General features: G+C 39.8%; 1 protein-coding gene across 1 annotated transcript in view; it reads right to left on the reverse strand.

The window, feature by feature from the left end:
- Positions 1 to 19287, reverse strand: part of LOC141957041 (macrophage mannose receptor 1-like) — a 37807-nt gene that overhangs the window by 15613 nt on the left and 2907 nt on the right. Inside the window, exons 3-15 of the mRNA XM_074897978.1 lie at positions 15998 to 16111; positions 13911 to 14057; positions 12466 to 12648; positions 10902 to 11056; positions 9524 to 9637; positions 8250 to 8365; positions 7224 to 7372; positions 6136 to 6335; positions 4689 to 4816; positions 3673 to 3760; positions 2938 to 3082; positions 541 to 576; positions 277 to 440 (exon numbers count right to left, since the gene is read on the reverse strand). Of these exons, the coding sequence (XP_074754079.1) occupies positions 277 to 440; positions 541 to 576; positions 2938 to 3082; positions 3673 to 3760; positions 4689 to 4816; positions 6136 to 6335; positions 7224 to 7372; positions 8250 to 8365; positions 9524 to 9637; positions 10902 to 11056; positions 12466 to 12648; positions 13911 to 14057; positions 15998 to 16111 (1739 nt within the window). The remainder of the gene's footprint in view (positions 1 to 276; positions 441 to 540; positions 577 to 2937; positions 3083 to 3672; positions 3761 to 4688; positions 4817 to 6135; positions 6336 to 7223; positions 7373 to 8249; positions 8366 to 9523; positions 9638 to 10901; positions 11057 to 12465; positions 12649 to 13910; positions 14058 to 15997; positions 16112 to 19287) is intronic.

Below are 19287 nucleotides of genomic sequence, written 5' to 3' on the forward strand. Positions count from 1 at the left end.
ATAATCACTGTGCTGAATACTACATATCTTAGAAGAGACGAGCAACCTACGCCTGAACTATCCTTTGCTGCACCTTTAGCATTTGCATGACTTTTTCCTCTACCTGCTAAATGCAATAGTATTTTCTTTACAGGTCCTGAACAAATATATTGTTATATAAGTAATGTAGGGCAATAGCTCAGGAGTTGAACCTAGCTAAAGAGATAGGCTGTTCCTTTTATTTCATCAGCTGCTGTGCTTCAGAATTCAGTTATAATTAATAGGCTCAGTGCTTACATATTTCCATAGAAATTGTCTTTTGCTTTCATTCTCAATGACAACCAGATCTGCAAAGTTCTTCTGACAAATTCTCTGTGCTTCTTCCATATGGACACGTTCTTTGCTGAAATAATACTGCTTATCTTCATATATAATCCATCCATCATTAGTGGCTTGGTATTCTGGAAGATAAACAATCATATATATTACATTCATATCTAGTCTGTACAAAGTCTGAATACTATACAATAACCTTTTATTTGAAAGAAAAAAAAATCCTACCAAATTTGACGTTTGGTTCAGGCTTTAGTAGTGTACCTGTAAAATAGAAGATTGTCATGAGCAACATTCCAAATACCAAAAAATCCAGAGATTTGCTTTATGTAGTTGTAAATGCTTGTATACTAGAGAATAAAAAAACCTGAACTATGAATTATCTAATGCATTTTCAAAATTTTAGAGAACATACCACTGAATTAAATTTAAAATATGTGTAATTTAGAAACATTTATCTAGTGAAAAATATGTATCTTTACAGGATATATCTGTATCTCCATCTCACTGTATTAAACAATCCAGGATGTACAGTAAACACTTTGTAGATGAAACTCACATAAGCTGAAATTTTATTTAGTATTTTGACTTGGCATGCTATTATTAATTTTTTTTATATTCATGTGATTATAACGAAACAGCATAATCCAGCCAAAATACTAAGTTCTCAAGCTTACCTACATAGTAGTAAACTATTTACAACTAGTAGAAGCTTAATGCTAGTATTTTGTTAATACCACACATCATTTCCAGCATCTCAGTGCACTCCTCCTAGCCTAATGGCTTGTTTTTTACTAAGAAAGTCTGGTTTTAAAAGCCCTGGATAGCCAGTAGATACCAAACCCAAGTTTCTGTTTACAGTATGGACCGGGAAGAAGCAGTTAACCTGTTGCCATTCCCAGAGCCAGGTGTAACCCCTCAAAGGTAGCTCTGCTTTCCTGTGGATGTCTTTTACTTTGCTCCTCACAAGGACTACAAATTCTGTTCTTAGTTTTCTCCATGGTTTGATGGAGAGGAACACATAATTAAAGAAATGACAGGAACAGTTTAGAGATGGAGAGGAACGCATAATTAAAGAAATGACAGGAACAGTTTAGATGAGAAAGAAGTAAACAAATGAAAAAAAATTTAAAATTCTTCTGTTGGGAGCTTTTAAACATTTTCTTCTTAAGTATTTAGTAAAGCATAGAACTAAAATTATCCAAATATCTTCATAATGAATTTACATACTTCACCTCATTTTGAATTTATTTTTTAATCCTAACATAACTATAACATTCCTTGTTTTTCAAAAAGATGGAGTATCTTAAGTAAATATGAATCTTAAGTGGATGAGGGAATTAACAGCTGAGAATCTCTCCTCTTACATTGATCATCATATAACCTAGATTCAGAAAAACAAGATCTAATTATTTTGGGTTTTGGATTCTTTCTTTACTTTTGAAAGGCAATCTAGGATCAAGATAAACTGATCAGAGTCTTTACATCATGGTTTCTGAACCCCTCCTGAGTAATCTTGCCAAGAGCAGAGTACACCTGTACAAAGCAGTGTGCTCAGCACACTGGAAAGGGCTGCATGGGATGTACTACTTCAAGTTGATATACAGAAGTCAATGTTTTGATGGTGCATTTGTATGACTAATCTAACCACAAGGGAACAGTGATTCCTCCTTTTTGGTTTAGCAATTCTTCAATGTTAGCATGGTGCTTTATTTTCTGTTTAAGGGTGACAGTTTGTTGGCAGAGTCATCAAATACTAGCTATACTTGGTGCTTTTTATATAACTGCTTCTCCCTTCCCCTCTCTATTGTGCCTCCTACTATTACCCCATGTGCATCAAAATTTCTTTTCATTTCAAGAAACTTCTAAGAAACTCCTGCTCCATGGAGATGCATATAAGTACTTGGTTTAAAACCAGGAAGCAGGGATGTAAAAGTATGACCAAGTAAGCAAAACAAGTTCTTTCATTATTGGTTGTCACTTGGGATCCTCAGCCCATGAAGACCCCTTTTCCCACTGGCAGTCACCCCAGTGCACCCCAATGCACATCCATCAGGTTGTGTGCCCTGGCACAGGGTGTGGGAGGCCTGGCATTAGGGTCCTGCCTCTCAGGCAAAGCTGGTGGATATGGGAGTCCTTCAAGGCTACACCAGCCTCTGCTTTTGATCTCTTTTTAGAGTTCCTAATTCCTATAGCAACTGATGTCCCTCTTCGGTTTCCATTATTCATTTCACAGGAGGAAGCAAAGCTTTTTTCTCTTTTGTACAGAGAACTCCATTGTCTTGCACCTTTGGCTCTCCTGGGTAAGCCTGAACCAGATGAAAGAAATACAGGGAGGAGATAAAAGGAGAGGGGTTAAGTACCTTTGTCTTGAAAACTTATTCAGCCCATGGCAGAAAGAGATAAAGCCAGAGATAAAGTTAAAGGGACATCTTTAACTTCCTGCGTCTGAGTGCAGTTGAAATACCTTGATTCATTCCTCTTGCTTTATGTGTTGCCTTCACTGCAACTGGTTTTAAAATTAACAATTCTCAGTATCTTTCTTCTTTTCAATTTGTTTAAATCCATACAATTTGTTTCTGAACTTGGGTTTATGGCTCCAGTTAAATATGGATGTAATCATACCTTTTTTTGTTTCACAAATCCAATTAAGTAAATGTTCACAGCGCAAGTCGTTCCAGCGCATTTGGGGTGATCTATTAAACATAACACAATGTTCAAGTTCTTCATGGTTGTTGGGTTCATCTTCATCCCAGTTCTCATAAATTACCTGTGTTGGAAATACCTCTCAATTACTATGTGATTTGAACTGAGTGGAAGTAATTGAGATTGCCATTTTAACACAATTTCAGGAGCTCATAATCTCAAATACCTTGTTTATAGGAACAATAGGAGTTCGGATAGGTCTGAGAGGGCTGTGAAAGTCACCCTGATTGGCTCACTTTCCCCATTGCTCCCTGGAGAAGGTGTAAAGATTACATGGTATAGAAAAGTATGTGTCTGATGGTCTGATGGGCAGAAGGAGTTGTCTTTGTCTTGCTTTGTGAAAGATGGCAATCTGACTTCTCTGTGCTGATGTACAGCAGTGCCGAATCTGGAATGGTGTGAAGATCTAAGAACACAGACTGTGAAAGGTGGAATATAACATGGCACCAGGGATGAAACAGGCAATTTTGTACTTCCATCAGTGGGTTAAGATAGTGCCATCACTGAGCACTTCAACTGTTCATCTGATGGATAAAGGGCTGCCATGCACCTACCAAAGGTTTAAAGAGATTGGAAAAAAAAGGCATAAAAAGATGAAAACCTATATATTCCAAAGGACAAAAGTCAGTTAATATCCAACAAATAAGTACTCACAGGGGAACCATCAATCCAGGCAAATCCTTCATCAGGATTTAAGAGAAACAAACCAATCCAGAAAGCCTGAGTGTGCAGTCCTTTATCCCTAAAATAAATCATACAATATAGATACATGAGTGTGTAAAGATGGGCCATGATATAAATGCCGGAAAGCATAGGAATATGCTGCTTTCTGTCACATCTGAATTGGGAGCTACTCCTTCACTGTTGGCCCATAGCCAGGCTCACCGTCTGCACTCGGTCAAGGGGTTTAACGGGGCTCTGCGATAAAAAAAAATCTGCAATATTTGAATGTAAGTAAAAAGACAAGTGACGTGACACAGAGTTAGTTCAGCCTCCCATCCTTGGGACTGCAATACAGCTCTTGGCTGTAGCAGGAGGTCACAGACAGAGGCTTTAGCAAAGGTAAAACATCAATAGAGAGATATAATGCAAATTAACTGATAAAACCAGTGAACATTGTTTTTCAGCTGCTTTGATTTGCTTCTTGGTACTTCCTATGTATTTTATTTAGTAGTTCATGCTATTTATCTTGTACCTCTAGACTATATAAAATAGAATCCTATTTCATTCAGTACATAATGGAAAGTTTTGCCTCCACAAAGATTTCATAGTCTAAATCAAAGAGACTTAACAGACAAGTAAAAACATGTTCAGATTCTTACAATACTGAAAAATAATAAAGTGAAGAAGGGTGAGATCACAGAGACTTTCCTATATGACAGTTTTAAATGTATTTGAGAAATTAAACCTAGATTCACCACTGTGTGAAACAGTTTTTGTTAGATAGCTATATATTATGTGCCATTGAGACATCTTGACATCACAGAATCAAGTTAGATTTTTTTAAAAAAAAATCACTGTTCAGGATTATATTCCCAGATGAAAAATTTATATTTTAATTTAAAATTTGATTATGTTTATTCACCCACTTGCCCAGCTCCAAATATATTTTGAAGGAATTCTTATGTAATAACATGAACATGAAAAAGAATCGTTGTGCAAGTACTCACGATGCTAATTGCCATAATAAAATTTGATCTTCTCTTCTATTGATTGTGACCAGATTTCCTCCTATGGCTCTACAGAATTCTTCAGCCTCAAACCACGACTTCTTTTCGTTTCCCTCTCTCACAAAAAACTATTGAGAACAAAAAGTATAAATAAATTACTAAATACGCAAAGTTTGGCAGATAAAAATATATAATTGCCTGTGTAATTAAATCAGTATCACTTTCTTGAGGCAACATAACATCTCTCAAGACCTATGATAGTAAATATTAGTCATGTAAAGTATAAGTATTTTTTTCTTAGCATCCTCTATTTTAAAATTAGGCAAGAGTAGCATAGGAATCTCAGCAGAACAAGTGTTATCACAATGTACAGAGAAGAAAGAATAATTTGTAACTTAATTAGAACTTTCACCATTGAAAGACTCAAGGAAATGTGGAATAGCTCAGTTGTGGTGTTTTGCAACAGAAAGCAGGAGATTTTTGAGAAATGGAAGATGGAGGGAAAAGCAATACGTTGGAATAGAAAAGATAGTATGGGCGGAAAAAAACATTTGGCAAAGTGCTGACCCTGGCCAAGGAAGAGATTTTTGTATGGTGGTGCAAGCATACAAATAGTTCCACTTTCTGCTGTGAAGTATGTATATTCTTGAAGTAAGAAACTGGATGCTTGACATTTTGGGGAAAGGATAATTAATGATTTGGTAACTGGCAGAACCGAGATTGTTAGTAACAATAGCTAAGTGTGACATAGAAGTGTAGACCCCTATAAAAACAGAGCTAAAATAATCTCTGGCTTCCCGACAGGCAGAGTGTCAAGAAAGAAAGTGAGAGGATACCTATGTAAAGACCTGGAAGAGCAATGTTGCATATATACGTCTACTTGATCTATTTTGCCTTTTCTTTACTTTTTTTTTTTCCCTTTTCTTTTCAAAAAGGAGACTTTTTAATGCATTTTTAGCTAAAACGAGAGAATGCCCCAAATCTTTACCTGCTAAAGAGTCACCAGTGTCATACTAAACTTGTATCTAAAAGTATCACTAAAAGTCTCTCGAGCTGTGTGAAAAAAGGTTGGCAGAGGTCCAGGTTTCCATAAGTTTTCTTTTAGAAACATTGTCTTATACAAGTGACACTGCCAGCTCTTGAGATACAATACTATGTTTTTCTGAAGTACCAAATTCCAGGAAGCAAATAAATTAGGTGAGGTTCTCACCTGGTATTTAAATAAAACAAATTTCTAGCACTCCGTTTTCATTGTTTCAGGTTTTCCATTATTGACTTTAATTATATTTGATGTTTTTTCTCATGTTTTTTGCCCTTGAATACCATGGAGAAGATCATTCCCCAAAAATGACCCAACACCTGGGTCCCTGAGTACAACGGTGACCAGGGCACTGACCCCTGGGCTGCCCCGTGCTCAGACTCATAGAGGAGGTAGACACACACTTACTTTGAAGCATGAGTCTCCCCAGGAGGCTCCGTCCCAGCCTTCGGCACAGGCAGCTGCAGGGACTGGTCCTGGAGGAGCAGGAGGTGGCACTCCTGCTGCCTGCTGTTTGCAAATATAATTTGCTGTCTTCTCACAGCTAACGACATCCCATAATCCCGCTGCAATTCCAGTTCCCACGGCAACACAGCCTTGCTCTTTTCCTTCGTGATATGGAAAAAAAAAAAAAATAATGAGTAAAACCAAATTCTTACTCGTTCTCTAAGAAATCAGACCTCTGCTTTTATTCATAGAAAATTATGAAAACGAAAATGCAGATTATGCTGATTAAAAACCATCATGGATATAAAATTTATTTCATACCTCTTACCAGAGCCCGGATATGGGCCAATGAGTCTCACAGACACACCTTTTCTAAAAATGGGGATTTGCAGTTTTGGAACACAAATCTTTCTTATCTTGCCACCCCAGGGAAATCACAGGGCAAATGGCTCTTGATTTTATTTACATATGTAGCAGATGGCCTGACAACTACTTTGGTGTTTCTAATATCCAGGTAATTCAAATTTAAGAAGGCTGATAGCAAGTACAGCTAGTTTTGTTTAAGGTATAGCTAGCTAATCTGGAAGGCAAAAGTTCCCACACAGATGCTAATCTGTCTTGCTGAAATGCAAAACAGATGGATGTTTGCTGGTTGCTTCTCACATAAACACCTTGTGGGTCAAAAAACTGTCCATAACAATTTTTCTCAGTCTGATGAGTTGTTATTAACTGGTGTTAAAAAGTTGATGAAAATGAGACCATGAACCTTGTTAACTCCTGCACAGTATTGCCTTCAGTCTAACCCATTAAAAATCTGTTTTTGTACAACTTTGCAGGGGATGATTGACTTACACAGCACCTGACACTCAGCTGTGATAGTGCTTGTTGCACTAGTATCAAACACAAGGTCTGATGATGTTGGCCACCTACAGCTACAACCACAAAAGAAAGTGTCTATTCTAATTTCTAACCCCAGGGGATAGAAGCAGAAACCCACACAAACTGCAGTTGCATTCTTATCACAAGGGTTGGGCCCATGCAGGTCTTACCTGGCATTGCTGTGTTCCAGTATGTGAAGAGAAGAGGTTCACCACTGGTCCACCTGAAACTCCCTCGTTCTTCTGTGTCAGAGAGACCAATCCAGAAATATTTTTCAGACCGCAGCCCCGTTAGACTAATCAGAAAGGCTTGCTCATTTCTGAAGTGGAAAACAGTGTTCAGTCACAACCTATTATCTAGCAATATTGATCTAAGTGGTACAAATAAAGGTATCACTATCATGCTAGCATGACTCCAAGGCAACAGCTCTTCAGTGAAATTCAGGCAAAACCTCAGCAGTCTTTTAAGTGTGGTCAAAAGAATTTGGTGAGGGACTTTCTCCTTTCAGCTGAAGGCATCTTCTTTCCTTTCCATCCAGTTCTGTGAAATGTCACAAATCACAGCTTACATGGGCTTCTAGTTGTGTTCTATTATTTTCCTTGTCTTTCCAAATATTTGAGGTGCCTCAAACAGACCACCATCAGGGCCAAACCTTCAGCTTTGCTAGCCATTATGTCTGAAGGTAGTCATGTTCCTCAGAGGCCATGAAGCCTGCAAAGTCTGAGTGAGATATGGGTAGGTTGGAGATGATACATTCTATCTGTGGTGGGGCAGGTCCTGGACAAGATTTCCTACATTTACTCAGAATTTGGCTTAGAAGATAGTTTAGGAAAATATTGTTGTTGAATCTTTCCTATCATAATGAGGTAACACTCATTGGTAAATGGATTAAAATTGCACTACTTTCCAACAGAAAAACAAAACAAAATAAAAATAGCACAGAAGTTGGTTTAATTAGGAATTAAAAGATAAGAGAAACCTGTTTAACTCAAGAATCCTCAAAATTTGAAAACCGTTTTAATAGATTAAGTAGAAAACCCATTGAGTCTTTTTTTCCCTTGCATGGATAGTTTTACTTGGCTTACCACTACAACATTTCTGAAAAGCACTGATAAAACACTTTGAAAAGTTAAAAAAATGGACAAGTTTCTCCATCAGAAGCAATGATTTTGAAGTATAAAAAACCAATTTCCTACCTGCTTTCCACTGTAGCTAGATAAGCTTTGCTCTGTTCACATGTCTTATTTGCTTCTGAGAATGTCAGAAGTGCAGAACCCACTAAGTAACAGTGAGAACCATATCTTTTCCAACCCTGTGATAAACATAAGATTCTTACTGTGAAATTGAAAGAGACTTCAAAATAGAAATTAGCTCTGCTCTTTTGTGTATAAATATTTCATGTTAAATTTGTTGCAGCTAAACTTAAGAACAAGATGAGACTGGGCTGATTTGTTAATAAACAAAAGCTGGGTTTATGTTACTGTTTGCTCCTACAGAAGGCCTTTTTGTTTTCATCTCTTTTACATGTACATGACTTTTCAAGGAAAATTGTGCTATTTGCTATTGCTTTCCAGTGCTCTGTTAAACAGGGATTATGCAAACTGCACCATAAAGAACAAGTGATTCATTCGGAGGGAGCTGCAACTCCAGCCTTCCAGAGCTGTGGGATCTGACATAATGAAATACAAAAATATTGAAATGTGGAAATGAATTCACATACAAGCACAGCTGCCCAAAGCTGTCCCTGCCACCCCTAAGTGCAATAGGTGAGACTTTCTGAGCCAAAAGGAATCCAGTCAGTGCTTGTTCATGGGGAGGGTAGAAAGGAGGAATATCAGTAAAACAACACTGCTTCTTCCCACTCCTAGAGAGATCTATGCTGATCAATCTAGACATAATGATTTTCTGAAATTCTGGGAAAATTACTTGTTTGGAAATAATACCCTGCTGATACCACTTAAAGTCCAACTAAATAGTCCATCAGTAGGAACATGGTACAGAAAGCTGATCCTTTTCTGTTTTGAAATTATTTTCATTCTTTTATTGTTCTTTTATTTATAGTAAGGACTTTATAAAGACTGTAAATAGACAACAGATCTGAGAGAAGGGAAAAGGTGACTTTTGGTAATTTCACATGTATTGTTAGGCTAAGAGCATAAACAGAGAGAATAGTGGTGAAATTATGATTTAAAAGATACATGTAATTTTGTCACAGGGTGGCTCATCTGAGAATGGAGGGAAAGGCAGTATTCATGTACATGCAGATGAATCTTGACTTTTTTGAGTATTATCAGAGCAAAAATGAAAAATGCTCATATATTAGTAATCCGATAGTAGGAAAAGACTAGGCTTCCTCAGGACAGATTTGCTAGAAGATACAAAGACTCTAAAAGAAGCAAGAACCAGTAAATTAAATCCTGCTAATTTTTCCCAAAATATTTAATTTATGAGAGAGCTTTAGAGCATTTACTTTCTGACAGCCTGGGTCCTCGATTGTCTCTTTTTCAGAGGACTGTGATGAAGGCTTCTTTTTACAGATGTAACCAAGTTGCTTATCACAAACATCAGTTGCCCAGTATCCATCCTAGAATATCAGGGAGAAGAAACTAATGTAAAAAAAAAAGAGCATTCATAAACATAAGAAAACAAGTTTTCCTCTTTCTTCACTACAAGGCCCACTGAAATATGCCACCTAGGAAGGCTATTGGATCATGGCTGAAGGTTTATTTTTTACAAAAATATAGACACATCTGTCAGGATTGGTTTAAGATCCATTTGATGCTGTTTTGAGATGATAGAAGGAAATAACATCTTGAAGTCTCAGCATTACTTGCTATCATAACTATCTATTTAATGAGAGGATTTGTAAATAGACATCTCATCTGGAGCTAATGGATTTGCATTTAGAACAGGATTATTGAACAACACTTCTGGAAAAAAGATCAATGAAACTGAAATAATGCACATCTGAGTGTGTTGCAGTAAATCTATTTTATCTATCAAGGAGAAGACTCTGAAAATTACTGATTTCTTTTAAAAAAAGAATTATGTAAAAAATAAAATTTAAATAGGAGCTTTTTTACCCATAAATTCTGATTTAGGATCAATTCTATTTATGCCTAATACTGACAAACATCAATATTGTTCTACGATACAACTGTTCTTTCAATAACTACATTCTTTTCATCACAGCATTTTCAAGGTTTCTCTTAAAATTCATGACTTTTTGTGTGTGTATATGTATGCATGTACATGTATGTAAACGTGTCAAACAGCCATGTGTTGCAAGAAAATAAAGTTTGTGAGTGAAGTGGTCAGAATACTGTAGGATTTAGGATAGGTATTTGGCAGGTAGTGTCAGTGTTCTTTGTCAGAGCTGAAGAATCATGCTCTAGTACCAGGTCTCCATTCCTCAATGCCATGTCTCAGTGAAGTGACATTGAGGGACATAATGGTCTATCAGATAGGAAAATGAGGTATGCAAATAGCATCTATGATAACCACACAACTAGTTCATTCCTTTTCCTGTCCCAGAGCTGTAACTTTTTTCATTGCTGCAGCATTAGAATGAATCTAATATAAAATTTCTGGATCAGACTTTTGTCAGATAAGACATTTCAAAAGGTAGCACTAGGAATCACAGAATCACACAGAATCAGGAAAATGCTATGTCTCTATTTCTGATCTCTTCTGTCCTCTGAACGTCTCATCTGGTTGATGCCAAATTTATGGGGAAACTATTTTAAATTAATACAAAAATGACTCCTGAATAAGTGTGTAATGGCAAGTGATTTCAGACTGATGTAGTTACTAATGAACATTACTATAAAATGATTGCATGGTTATACCTGTCCCTTCATAACCACGCAGTCCTCCAGACCGTTTGTGTAGGTAGGATGCCTGTGCTGCCATTTCGTGAATGTCACAGGAGTCCCATCGCTCCACTCAAAATAGAAGTGAGCCTTGAGGTCATTCAGACCCAGCCATAGTTCTTCTGTTGGCTCTGAAGCATGGAAAGAAACAGATTTGCTTTACAGCCCACTACATAATGCAGTGAATATTTTCACACCTGGAACAAATAGGGAATAATAAAGTTTGGATGTGGTACATGAGGAGTGGTCTTTGTGCTTTAATAAAAATGCTGGTTTCCTCTCAGATCTTCAGTAAGCGATGTCTTGGTCTGTACTGAAAAGGCCTCAGATTCCATCTGAAATACTGAGTTTAACAAAAGGCTGTTATGGATGGCAGAAGATAGTTACAAACAAGTACAAGTATTTACAAGTATCCGTGATTCAGAACAACGAAATAACCCTTGGCATGGAGGGTAAAACAATGAATGTCCCACCTGTCATAGAATCAAAGAATCGTAGAATGGTTTGGGTTGGAGGGGACCTTGAAGTCCATCCAGTTCCACCCCCCTGCCATGGGCAGGGACACCTTCCACCAGCCCAGGTTGCTCAAAGCCCCGTCCAACCTGGCCTTGAACACTGCCAGGGAGGGGGCAGCCACAGCTGCTCTGGGCAACCTGTGCCAGTGTCTCACCACCCTCACAGGGAAGAATTTCTTCCTTAGAGCTAATCTAAATCTACCCTTTTTCAGTTTAAAACCATTACCCCTCATCCTATCCCTACACTCCCTGATAAAGAGTCCCTCCCCATCTTTCCTGCAGCCCCCTTTAAGTACTGGAAGGCCACAATAAGGTCTCCCTGGAACTTTCTCTTCTCCAGGCTGAACAACCCCAACTCTCTCAGCCTGTCCTCACAGAGGGGTGCTCCAGCACCCTGGTCATCTTTGTGGCCTCCTCTGGACCCACTCAAGAAGATCCATGTTCTTCTTATGTTGGGGTCCCCAGAGCTGTCAGGGGATCATAATGAGCCCAAGCCATGAGAACACTGCAATGCATCTCCTTCATGGAGAAGCATTAGAAGGCTTGTAATGGCCCATCAGAGGTGTTCACCAAGTCCAGCAAGTATCACAACTGGTGACTAAATAAATATCCATGGAAAATCAGAAGTCACAAAGATACAATTTTCTTAGAAGGATATACATCAAGAAGTTAACCTCAGCAAGAGGTTTTAATCTCAGGAAGAAGTAAAATTTCCTATACGTTTGGAGATCAGTTCTAAAGATTTTGAACATAGAATAAAGGTGCCAAAAGTGCAATTTTTAGAGATCTTCACGCATCTCTATTTTTTCTTTTAATTTATAGTGGTTTACAATGTAGATTATATCTTGATAAATATAAATATACTTCTATATTTATGCAACAGCAACAACAGAAAAGAATGCCATAAATTATATTTAACCTTCCACTTGTGACATTTCAGAAAAAAAGCATTACTATTTAATATGAAGCCCAGCCTTTATGTTACAGATGGGGCAAACAAAATACAGGCCTACATATATACTCACTGTAACCAAGCTGTGACACTAGAAAGCTGTATTCAGCAATGTTGTGGACACTTGCCAAATCTCCATTTTGCCTCTTACATGAAGTCAGAGCATCTTTCCATATTTTGAGTTCCCGCTGAATGCTGTAGCAGTGGCCTGCATATGGCCACCAGCCATCTGGGCATTTAATGCATCTCAATTTCTCTAAAATCAAAGCACAGTTTTTCAGAGCAATTTTCTAAGGGGAAAATAGAGAACACCAGAATGAGGTCTCTCGAGCACTCTTTACAAAAGTGAGACTATATGAATAAACATAAAGCTGTAGTTAGAAATGCAAATGTATTCAAATGAAAAACAGATATTAAGCCACAGTATGGTAAATATGCAAAAAGAATGATGTCTCCAGAGAATCATTGAAAATCGCCCATATTGTGTCAGAAATGCAATTTGAAGTAATACTCTGGGAGGAAAGAGAGACCAAAGCAGACATCGGCCTCTCCTCTCTTTGCCCCCAGAACAGTTCGGTCAGTGTGCCCTGCTCTCCCATGCTTCATGCAATGGCTGACATTAGGCTCTGCCTCCTGTTCAATGTCTTCTTGCAAACACACATAATTTTCAGATATGGAAAAGTGTGAAGTAATTCTTTGGCAACTGCAGGTCAGTAAACAGTGCAAATTAGTGCAGAGTTGGTAGTTTTCATATTAACTCAGTGTCTTTTTTATCACTAAAGTACAGTGTCTATTTATTCCCAAATATCTCTAAAAACTAACCTTAAGCTTACTTTAAAAACAGAGTCCAACATTTATTTTTAAGGTTAATAGGGGAATAAAGGTTCTCTGAAATTTTTTCTCTACTTTCTTTACTCTAACTACTTCTTTAAATGTAGTTTTTATAACATTCCCAGATGACAGCCTCCAGCAGATTCTCTCCTGCGTGTGACATGTTCATAGCCACATTGTGTCACTGAATCCTCAGGTCTAGGTGGCTCGTGGGTGAAATGTAGCCTGTGGGAATACTTCTGGTCCTCCTGCTCTACACCTATGAACCCAATGCATTGCATACTGTTGTCATCAGAGGAGGATTTTTTGCATTACTATTAGAGTAACTACAATTGCTCATTTGGAGCAAATGAGAAGAAAATGAGAGGCATAAAATTTCTACTGTATTTATGCAAATTTGATTGCTGGCACTGGTTACCATGACAGAGAAGCTTTTATCTGTCTTGCGAGAATGAATGACGGAGTGATGGAACAAAATAATAATATTCTCCTATGAATGGTTAATACACAGTGGGAAGACCAAAAAAAAAATCTAAAAGCCTGTGCGTGAATGTATAGCAGTGGTTTTCAAAGGTTGCTAACATCTTGGTTGAAAAAGAATGTTGCATACCATTTAGTTACATATCTTTCTAGATTGGTCTTTCTAGAAGTCAAAGAAAAATCTTTCTTTTTATTTGACTAGCCTACCTTTGGGTATAATGTCAGACATTAAACTGAAGTTTCTCTTTTTACAAATGTAGCCGAGTCTCTGGTTACATGCTTGGTTTTCCCATGTAGCATTCTTTCTAGGATTCATCACTCCACAGATTTTCCCAGGGAGCAGGAAAGGATTTCCTTTGAGTCAGAGAGAAAATAGAATCTCACAGCAAAAATGAATAAAAATATTAACAAAACCATCATATTATCAGAAGAAACTGCTGTAGTGTATAGAATGATGCTTTTAGTCCATGCTTTGAGAGTTACGGATGACCCTCCACTGACTTTGTGTCAGGATAGCATGGGGAAATATCTGTTTCTTTTCCTCATATCCTGGCACACACAGATAGAACAGATCAAGATAGACCATTATGCTGTATCAAAAACTTTAAAAATGATGATTTAAAAATTATACCATCCCTCCAGTATATCTCAAGAATTTCACAATTGTACTTTCCTATAAAATAGCTTTTCTCTTTTCTGCTGCAGTGTGTAAAAACCTCTGTAAGTAGCTGTGTTGGGTTTGTGTGTGTGGTGGGGTTTTGGTAGTGGGAGAGGGGGATGCAGTGGTGGCCCCTCTGAGAAACTTCTCAAAGTTCTCCCTGCGATAACATATTTAAGATGGGGAAACTCAGAGGAGGAGTGGGAGTTGTGAGAAGGTGTTGCAAGGAGGACACCTGCGTGAACACTGAAGTCAGGAGGAAGCGGCAGTAGGCGTGCTGGAGCAGAGGCCCCCTGCAGCCCGTGGTGAGAGGGCAGGCTGCTCCCCTGCAGCCTGTGGACGTCCACAGTGGAGCAGATGACCACCTGCACCCCATGGAGGACCCCACAGTGGACCAGGTGGCTGCACCTGAAGAAGGCCGGGACTCTGAGGGAAGACCTTGCTGTTGTACTCAGGCACTAGGAGGACTGCAGTGCATGGGAGGGATCCACGCTGGAGCAGCTCAGGAAGTGCTGCAGCCCATGAGAGGGACCCCACGCTGGAGCAGGGAAGAGTGTGAGGAGTCCTCCCCCGAGGGGGAAGGAGCAGTACCAACAACGTGTGAGGGACTGACCACAACCACATCCCCTGCACCACCCTGCACCACAGAGGAAGAAGGAGGTAGAGAAATCGGGAGCAAAGCTGAGCCTGGGAAGAAGGGAGGGGTGAGGGGAAGGTGTTTTTAAGATATGATTACACTTCTCACTGTCCAACTCTGTTAAGTGGTGATGGTGTTCAAATTAAATTTATGTTCTTTTTCTTCCCCAGTTGAATCTGTCTTTTACTCATGACCATAATGGGTGAATTTCTTCCTATCCTTATCTCAGTTCCCAAACCTTTTTCTTTATTTTTTACCTTTCCATTCCTGAGGGGGAAGGGGTGAGTAAGCAGCTGTATGGTGCTCAGTTGCCCTCTAGACTCAAACCGTGACAGCAGCAAAAGAAATAGCCTGATACAAATTTTTGAAAACTTAAAGGAAAGTTTAATTATTCCTTTACCTCCTTGTAACATTTCCAGAATAGGTGATGGCTTGAAATACTCGTGGCACAAAGAAACATGGGACCAAAAAACCAACAATCAAACAGAAGAACTCCCCATGTGTGAGGAGCACCACAAACCCACTCCTGTCTCCCTTCCTTGAGGTGACACAGTGCAATTTTGCATAAACTGCTGAGGAATTATGAGTTAGCTCTATAAGCCTCTCAATAATATTTAATATTTCTACAGACAACATAGTGTCATTATTTTCTAAATATTTTTCTGATTTTGGAAACTATGATTTATATTTATACTCTTGGGCAACATGTTATGGAAAAATTCTGATCTCTGGTCTGTAGCATTATTTATCACTCCAAATGATACTCAGCTTTCATAAAAAAGATCTTTGCTTATATAAGAAAATAAAAGAACTTGCTATAGCTGATACCCATAGTGAACTTTGTAATTTGGGAGTGTACTTCTTAAAATAAAGATCTAGATCTTCAGCTATTATAAACCAGAATGGACTTTCCTGAAATAAAAGTAGCTAGGCTAGTTTTTATGAGTTGCTGTCTTATCAGAATTCCTTCAAAGATTACAAAATCGATACAGTTCTTACCTGGAGCCCAGTTTAAATATCTGAAAGGGCTGCCCCCAGCCCACTGCCATCCACTGTTGAAATCCAAACTATTCAATCCAATCCAGAATGCAAAACTGAATTTTTTAATTAGCTCTAAATTAGAAAAAAAGTCAGTTATATCTTCCTATTCTCATTCTTAGCAAGTTCATCTAAAAGAAATATAGTCAAAAGTAAGAAATTTCTATTTCTTAGTTTAAACCAGCCCCAATCCAGTATTTTCTACATTACTGAGGTGTACAGATTAAAAAAGTAAAATAGGTAAATGAATAAATATTGATTTAGCAGACATCTCAGTAGTTAAAGGGGAAAATGAACATCTCTTTTCACTACTTAAATGAGTTTACTTCTCTCACTTTTCTTCATTACAACATAATGTCAGTGACCAGCTGGAGTGCATGGAGCTCTGCCTGGGGATGGATGAGGAGCCAACCATGAGTTTACGGGTCAGGATTAAAGGGAAGGCAGGACAGGAGACATTATAGTCAGCTACAGGACACCTGACCAGGAAAACCAAGTGGTTGAGGCCCTCTACAGACAGACAGGAGCAGCCTCACATTCACATGCCCTGGTCTTCACGGGGGACTTCAGCCACCCCAATATCTGTTAGAAGGGCAACACAGCCGGGCACAAGCAATCCAGGAGGTTCCTTCTCCAAGTGATAGAGGAGCCAATGAGGAGAGGGGCTATGCTGGACCTTGTTCTCACAACAAGGAGGGGCTGGTGGGGAATGTGAATCTCAAGAGCAGCCTTGGCTGTATTGACCATGGAATGGTGGAGTTCAAGATCCTCAGGGCAGTGAGGAGGGTACACAGCAAGCTCACTACCCTGCACTTCAGGAGAGCAGACCTTGGCCTCTTCAGGAATCTGCTTGGCAGAGTAGCATGGGTAAAGCCCTGGAGGGAAAAGACTCCCAAGAAAGCTGGTTAATATTCAAGGATCATCTCCACACTCAGAAGTGATGCATCCTGTCAAAGAAGAAGTCAGGTAAAAACACCAGGAGGCCTGCATGAATGAACAAGGAGCTCCTGGACAAGTTCAAACACAAAAAGGAAGCCTATAGAGGGTAGAAGCAAGGACAGATAGCCTGGGAGGAATATAGAGAAATTGTCTGAGCAGCCAGGGATCAGGTTAGGCAGGCCAAAGCTCTGGTAAAATTAAATCTGGCCAGGCACATCAAGAGCAACAGGAAATTCTATAGGTACACTGATGATAAAAGGAAGACTAAAGAATATGTGTGCCCTCTCCAAAATGAAATGGGAGAACTGGTTACCTGAGATATGGAGAAGGCTGAGGTACTCAATAACGTTTCTGCCTCAGTCTTCTCTGACAAATGCTCCAGCCACACTGCCCAATACATAAGGGAAAGTCAGGAAATGGGAGAAAGAAGAACCACCCACTGTAGCAGAAGATCAGGTTCAAGACCATCTAAGGAACCTGAAGGAGCACAAGTCCATGGGGCCTTATGAGATGTGTCCTGAGGGAACTGGCAGACAGAGTGGCTAAGCCACTGTCCAGCTTATTTGAGAAATCATAGCAGTCTGGTGAAGTTCCCATTGACTGGCAAACAGGAAACTTAACCCCCATTTTCTAAAAGGCAAAAAAGGAAGACCCAGGGAAATACAGGGAAGTCAGTCTCACCCCTGTGCCTGGCAAGATCATGGAGCAGGTCTTCCTGAAAACTATTCTATGATACATGGAAAATAAAGAGGTGATTGGTGACAGCCAACATGGCTTCACTAAGGGCAAACTGTGCCCAACGAATTTGGTGGCTTTCTATGCACAGCACTGATGGATAAGGGAAGATCAGCTGACGTCATCTACCTGGATTCATGAAAAGCATTTGACACTGTTCCACATGACATTTGTGTCTCTAAATTGGAGAGACATGGATTTTATGGATGGACCACTCAGTGGATAAGGAACCGGCTGCATGGTTGCACTTGAATAGTTGTGGTCAACAGCACAATGTCCAAGTGGAGAGCAGTGACGAGTGACGTTCCTCAGGAGTTGGTATTGGAAGCAGTGTTGTTTAACATCTTTGTTGGTGACATGGATGGTGGAATTAAGTGCACCCACAGCAAGTTTGGTGATGACACGAAGCTGTGTTGTGAGGTCGACATGCTGAAGGGAAGGGATGTGCCATCCAGAGGGACCTGGACAGGCTGGAAAGGTGGGCTGGTGGGAACTTCATGAAGTTCAACAAGGCCAAGTGCAAGGTCCTGCACATGGGTCAGGGCAATCCCAAGCACAAATACAGGCTAGGCGATGAGTGGATTGAGAACAGCCCTGCAGAGAAGGACTTGGGTGTAGTAGTGGATGAAAAACTGAATGTGAGCCAGCAATGTGCACTCACAGCCCAGGAAGCCAACTGTATCCTGGGCTGCCTCAAGAGAAGTGTGGCCAGCAGGTCGAGGAAGGGCATTGTCCCCCTCTACTCCTCTCTCATGAGACCCCACCTGGAGTGCTGTGTTCAGCTCTGGGGACCCCGACATAAGAACATGAACGTGCTTGAGTGGGTCCAAAGGAGGGAGACAAAGATAATCAGGGGGCTGGAGCACCTCCCCTGTGAGAACAGGCTGAGAGAGCTGGGGTTGTTCAGCGTAGAGAAGAGAAGGTTCCAGGGAGACCTTATTGTGGCCTTCCAGTACTTAAAGGGGGCCTGCAAGAAAGATGGGGAGGGACTCCTTATCAAGGAGTGTAGTGATAGGATGAGGGGTAATGGTTTTAAACTGAAAGAGGGTAGATTTAGATTAGCTCTAAGGAAGAAATTCTTCCCTGTGAGGGTGGTGAGACACTGGCACAGGTTGCCAGAGCAGCTGTGGCTGCCCCCTCCCTGGCAGTGTTCAAGGCCAGGTTGGACGGGGCTTTGAGCAACCTGGGCTAGGGGAAGGTGTCGGTGTCCCTGACTGTGGGGTTGGAACTAGATGATCTTTAATGTCCCTTCCAACCCAAACCTTTCTATGATTCTATAAGAGATCATTATCATATGTTCTCCTAGAAGATTAATAATCCTTGAAACACAGAGGAAAAGATACATTTGAGGACCAGACTATAGCCCTGCTCAGGAATGAGTTCAGCATCGTGAAGGCAAGCAGAGGAAACCCTCCCCTTCGGACAGGCTCCAGAAGATGCAGTAGCTTCCACCTGGAGCACAAAGGTGGAATGGGGCCATTTTCCCCCCTATAGAGGTTTGGAACCAACCCTTCATAAAAAAAAAACCACAATGGCTAGTGGAAGGGCCGTTCAGACAATCTCCCTTTTGGCAGCTG

The sequence above is a fragment of the Athene noctua genome, chromosome 2, assembly GCF_965140245.1.
Source record: "Athene noctua chromosome 2, bAthNoc1.hap1.1, whole genome shotgun sequence".
In the NCBI taxonomy this organism is placed as follows: Eukaryota; Metazoa; Chordata; class Aves; order Strigiformes; family Strigidae; genus Athene; species Athene noctua.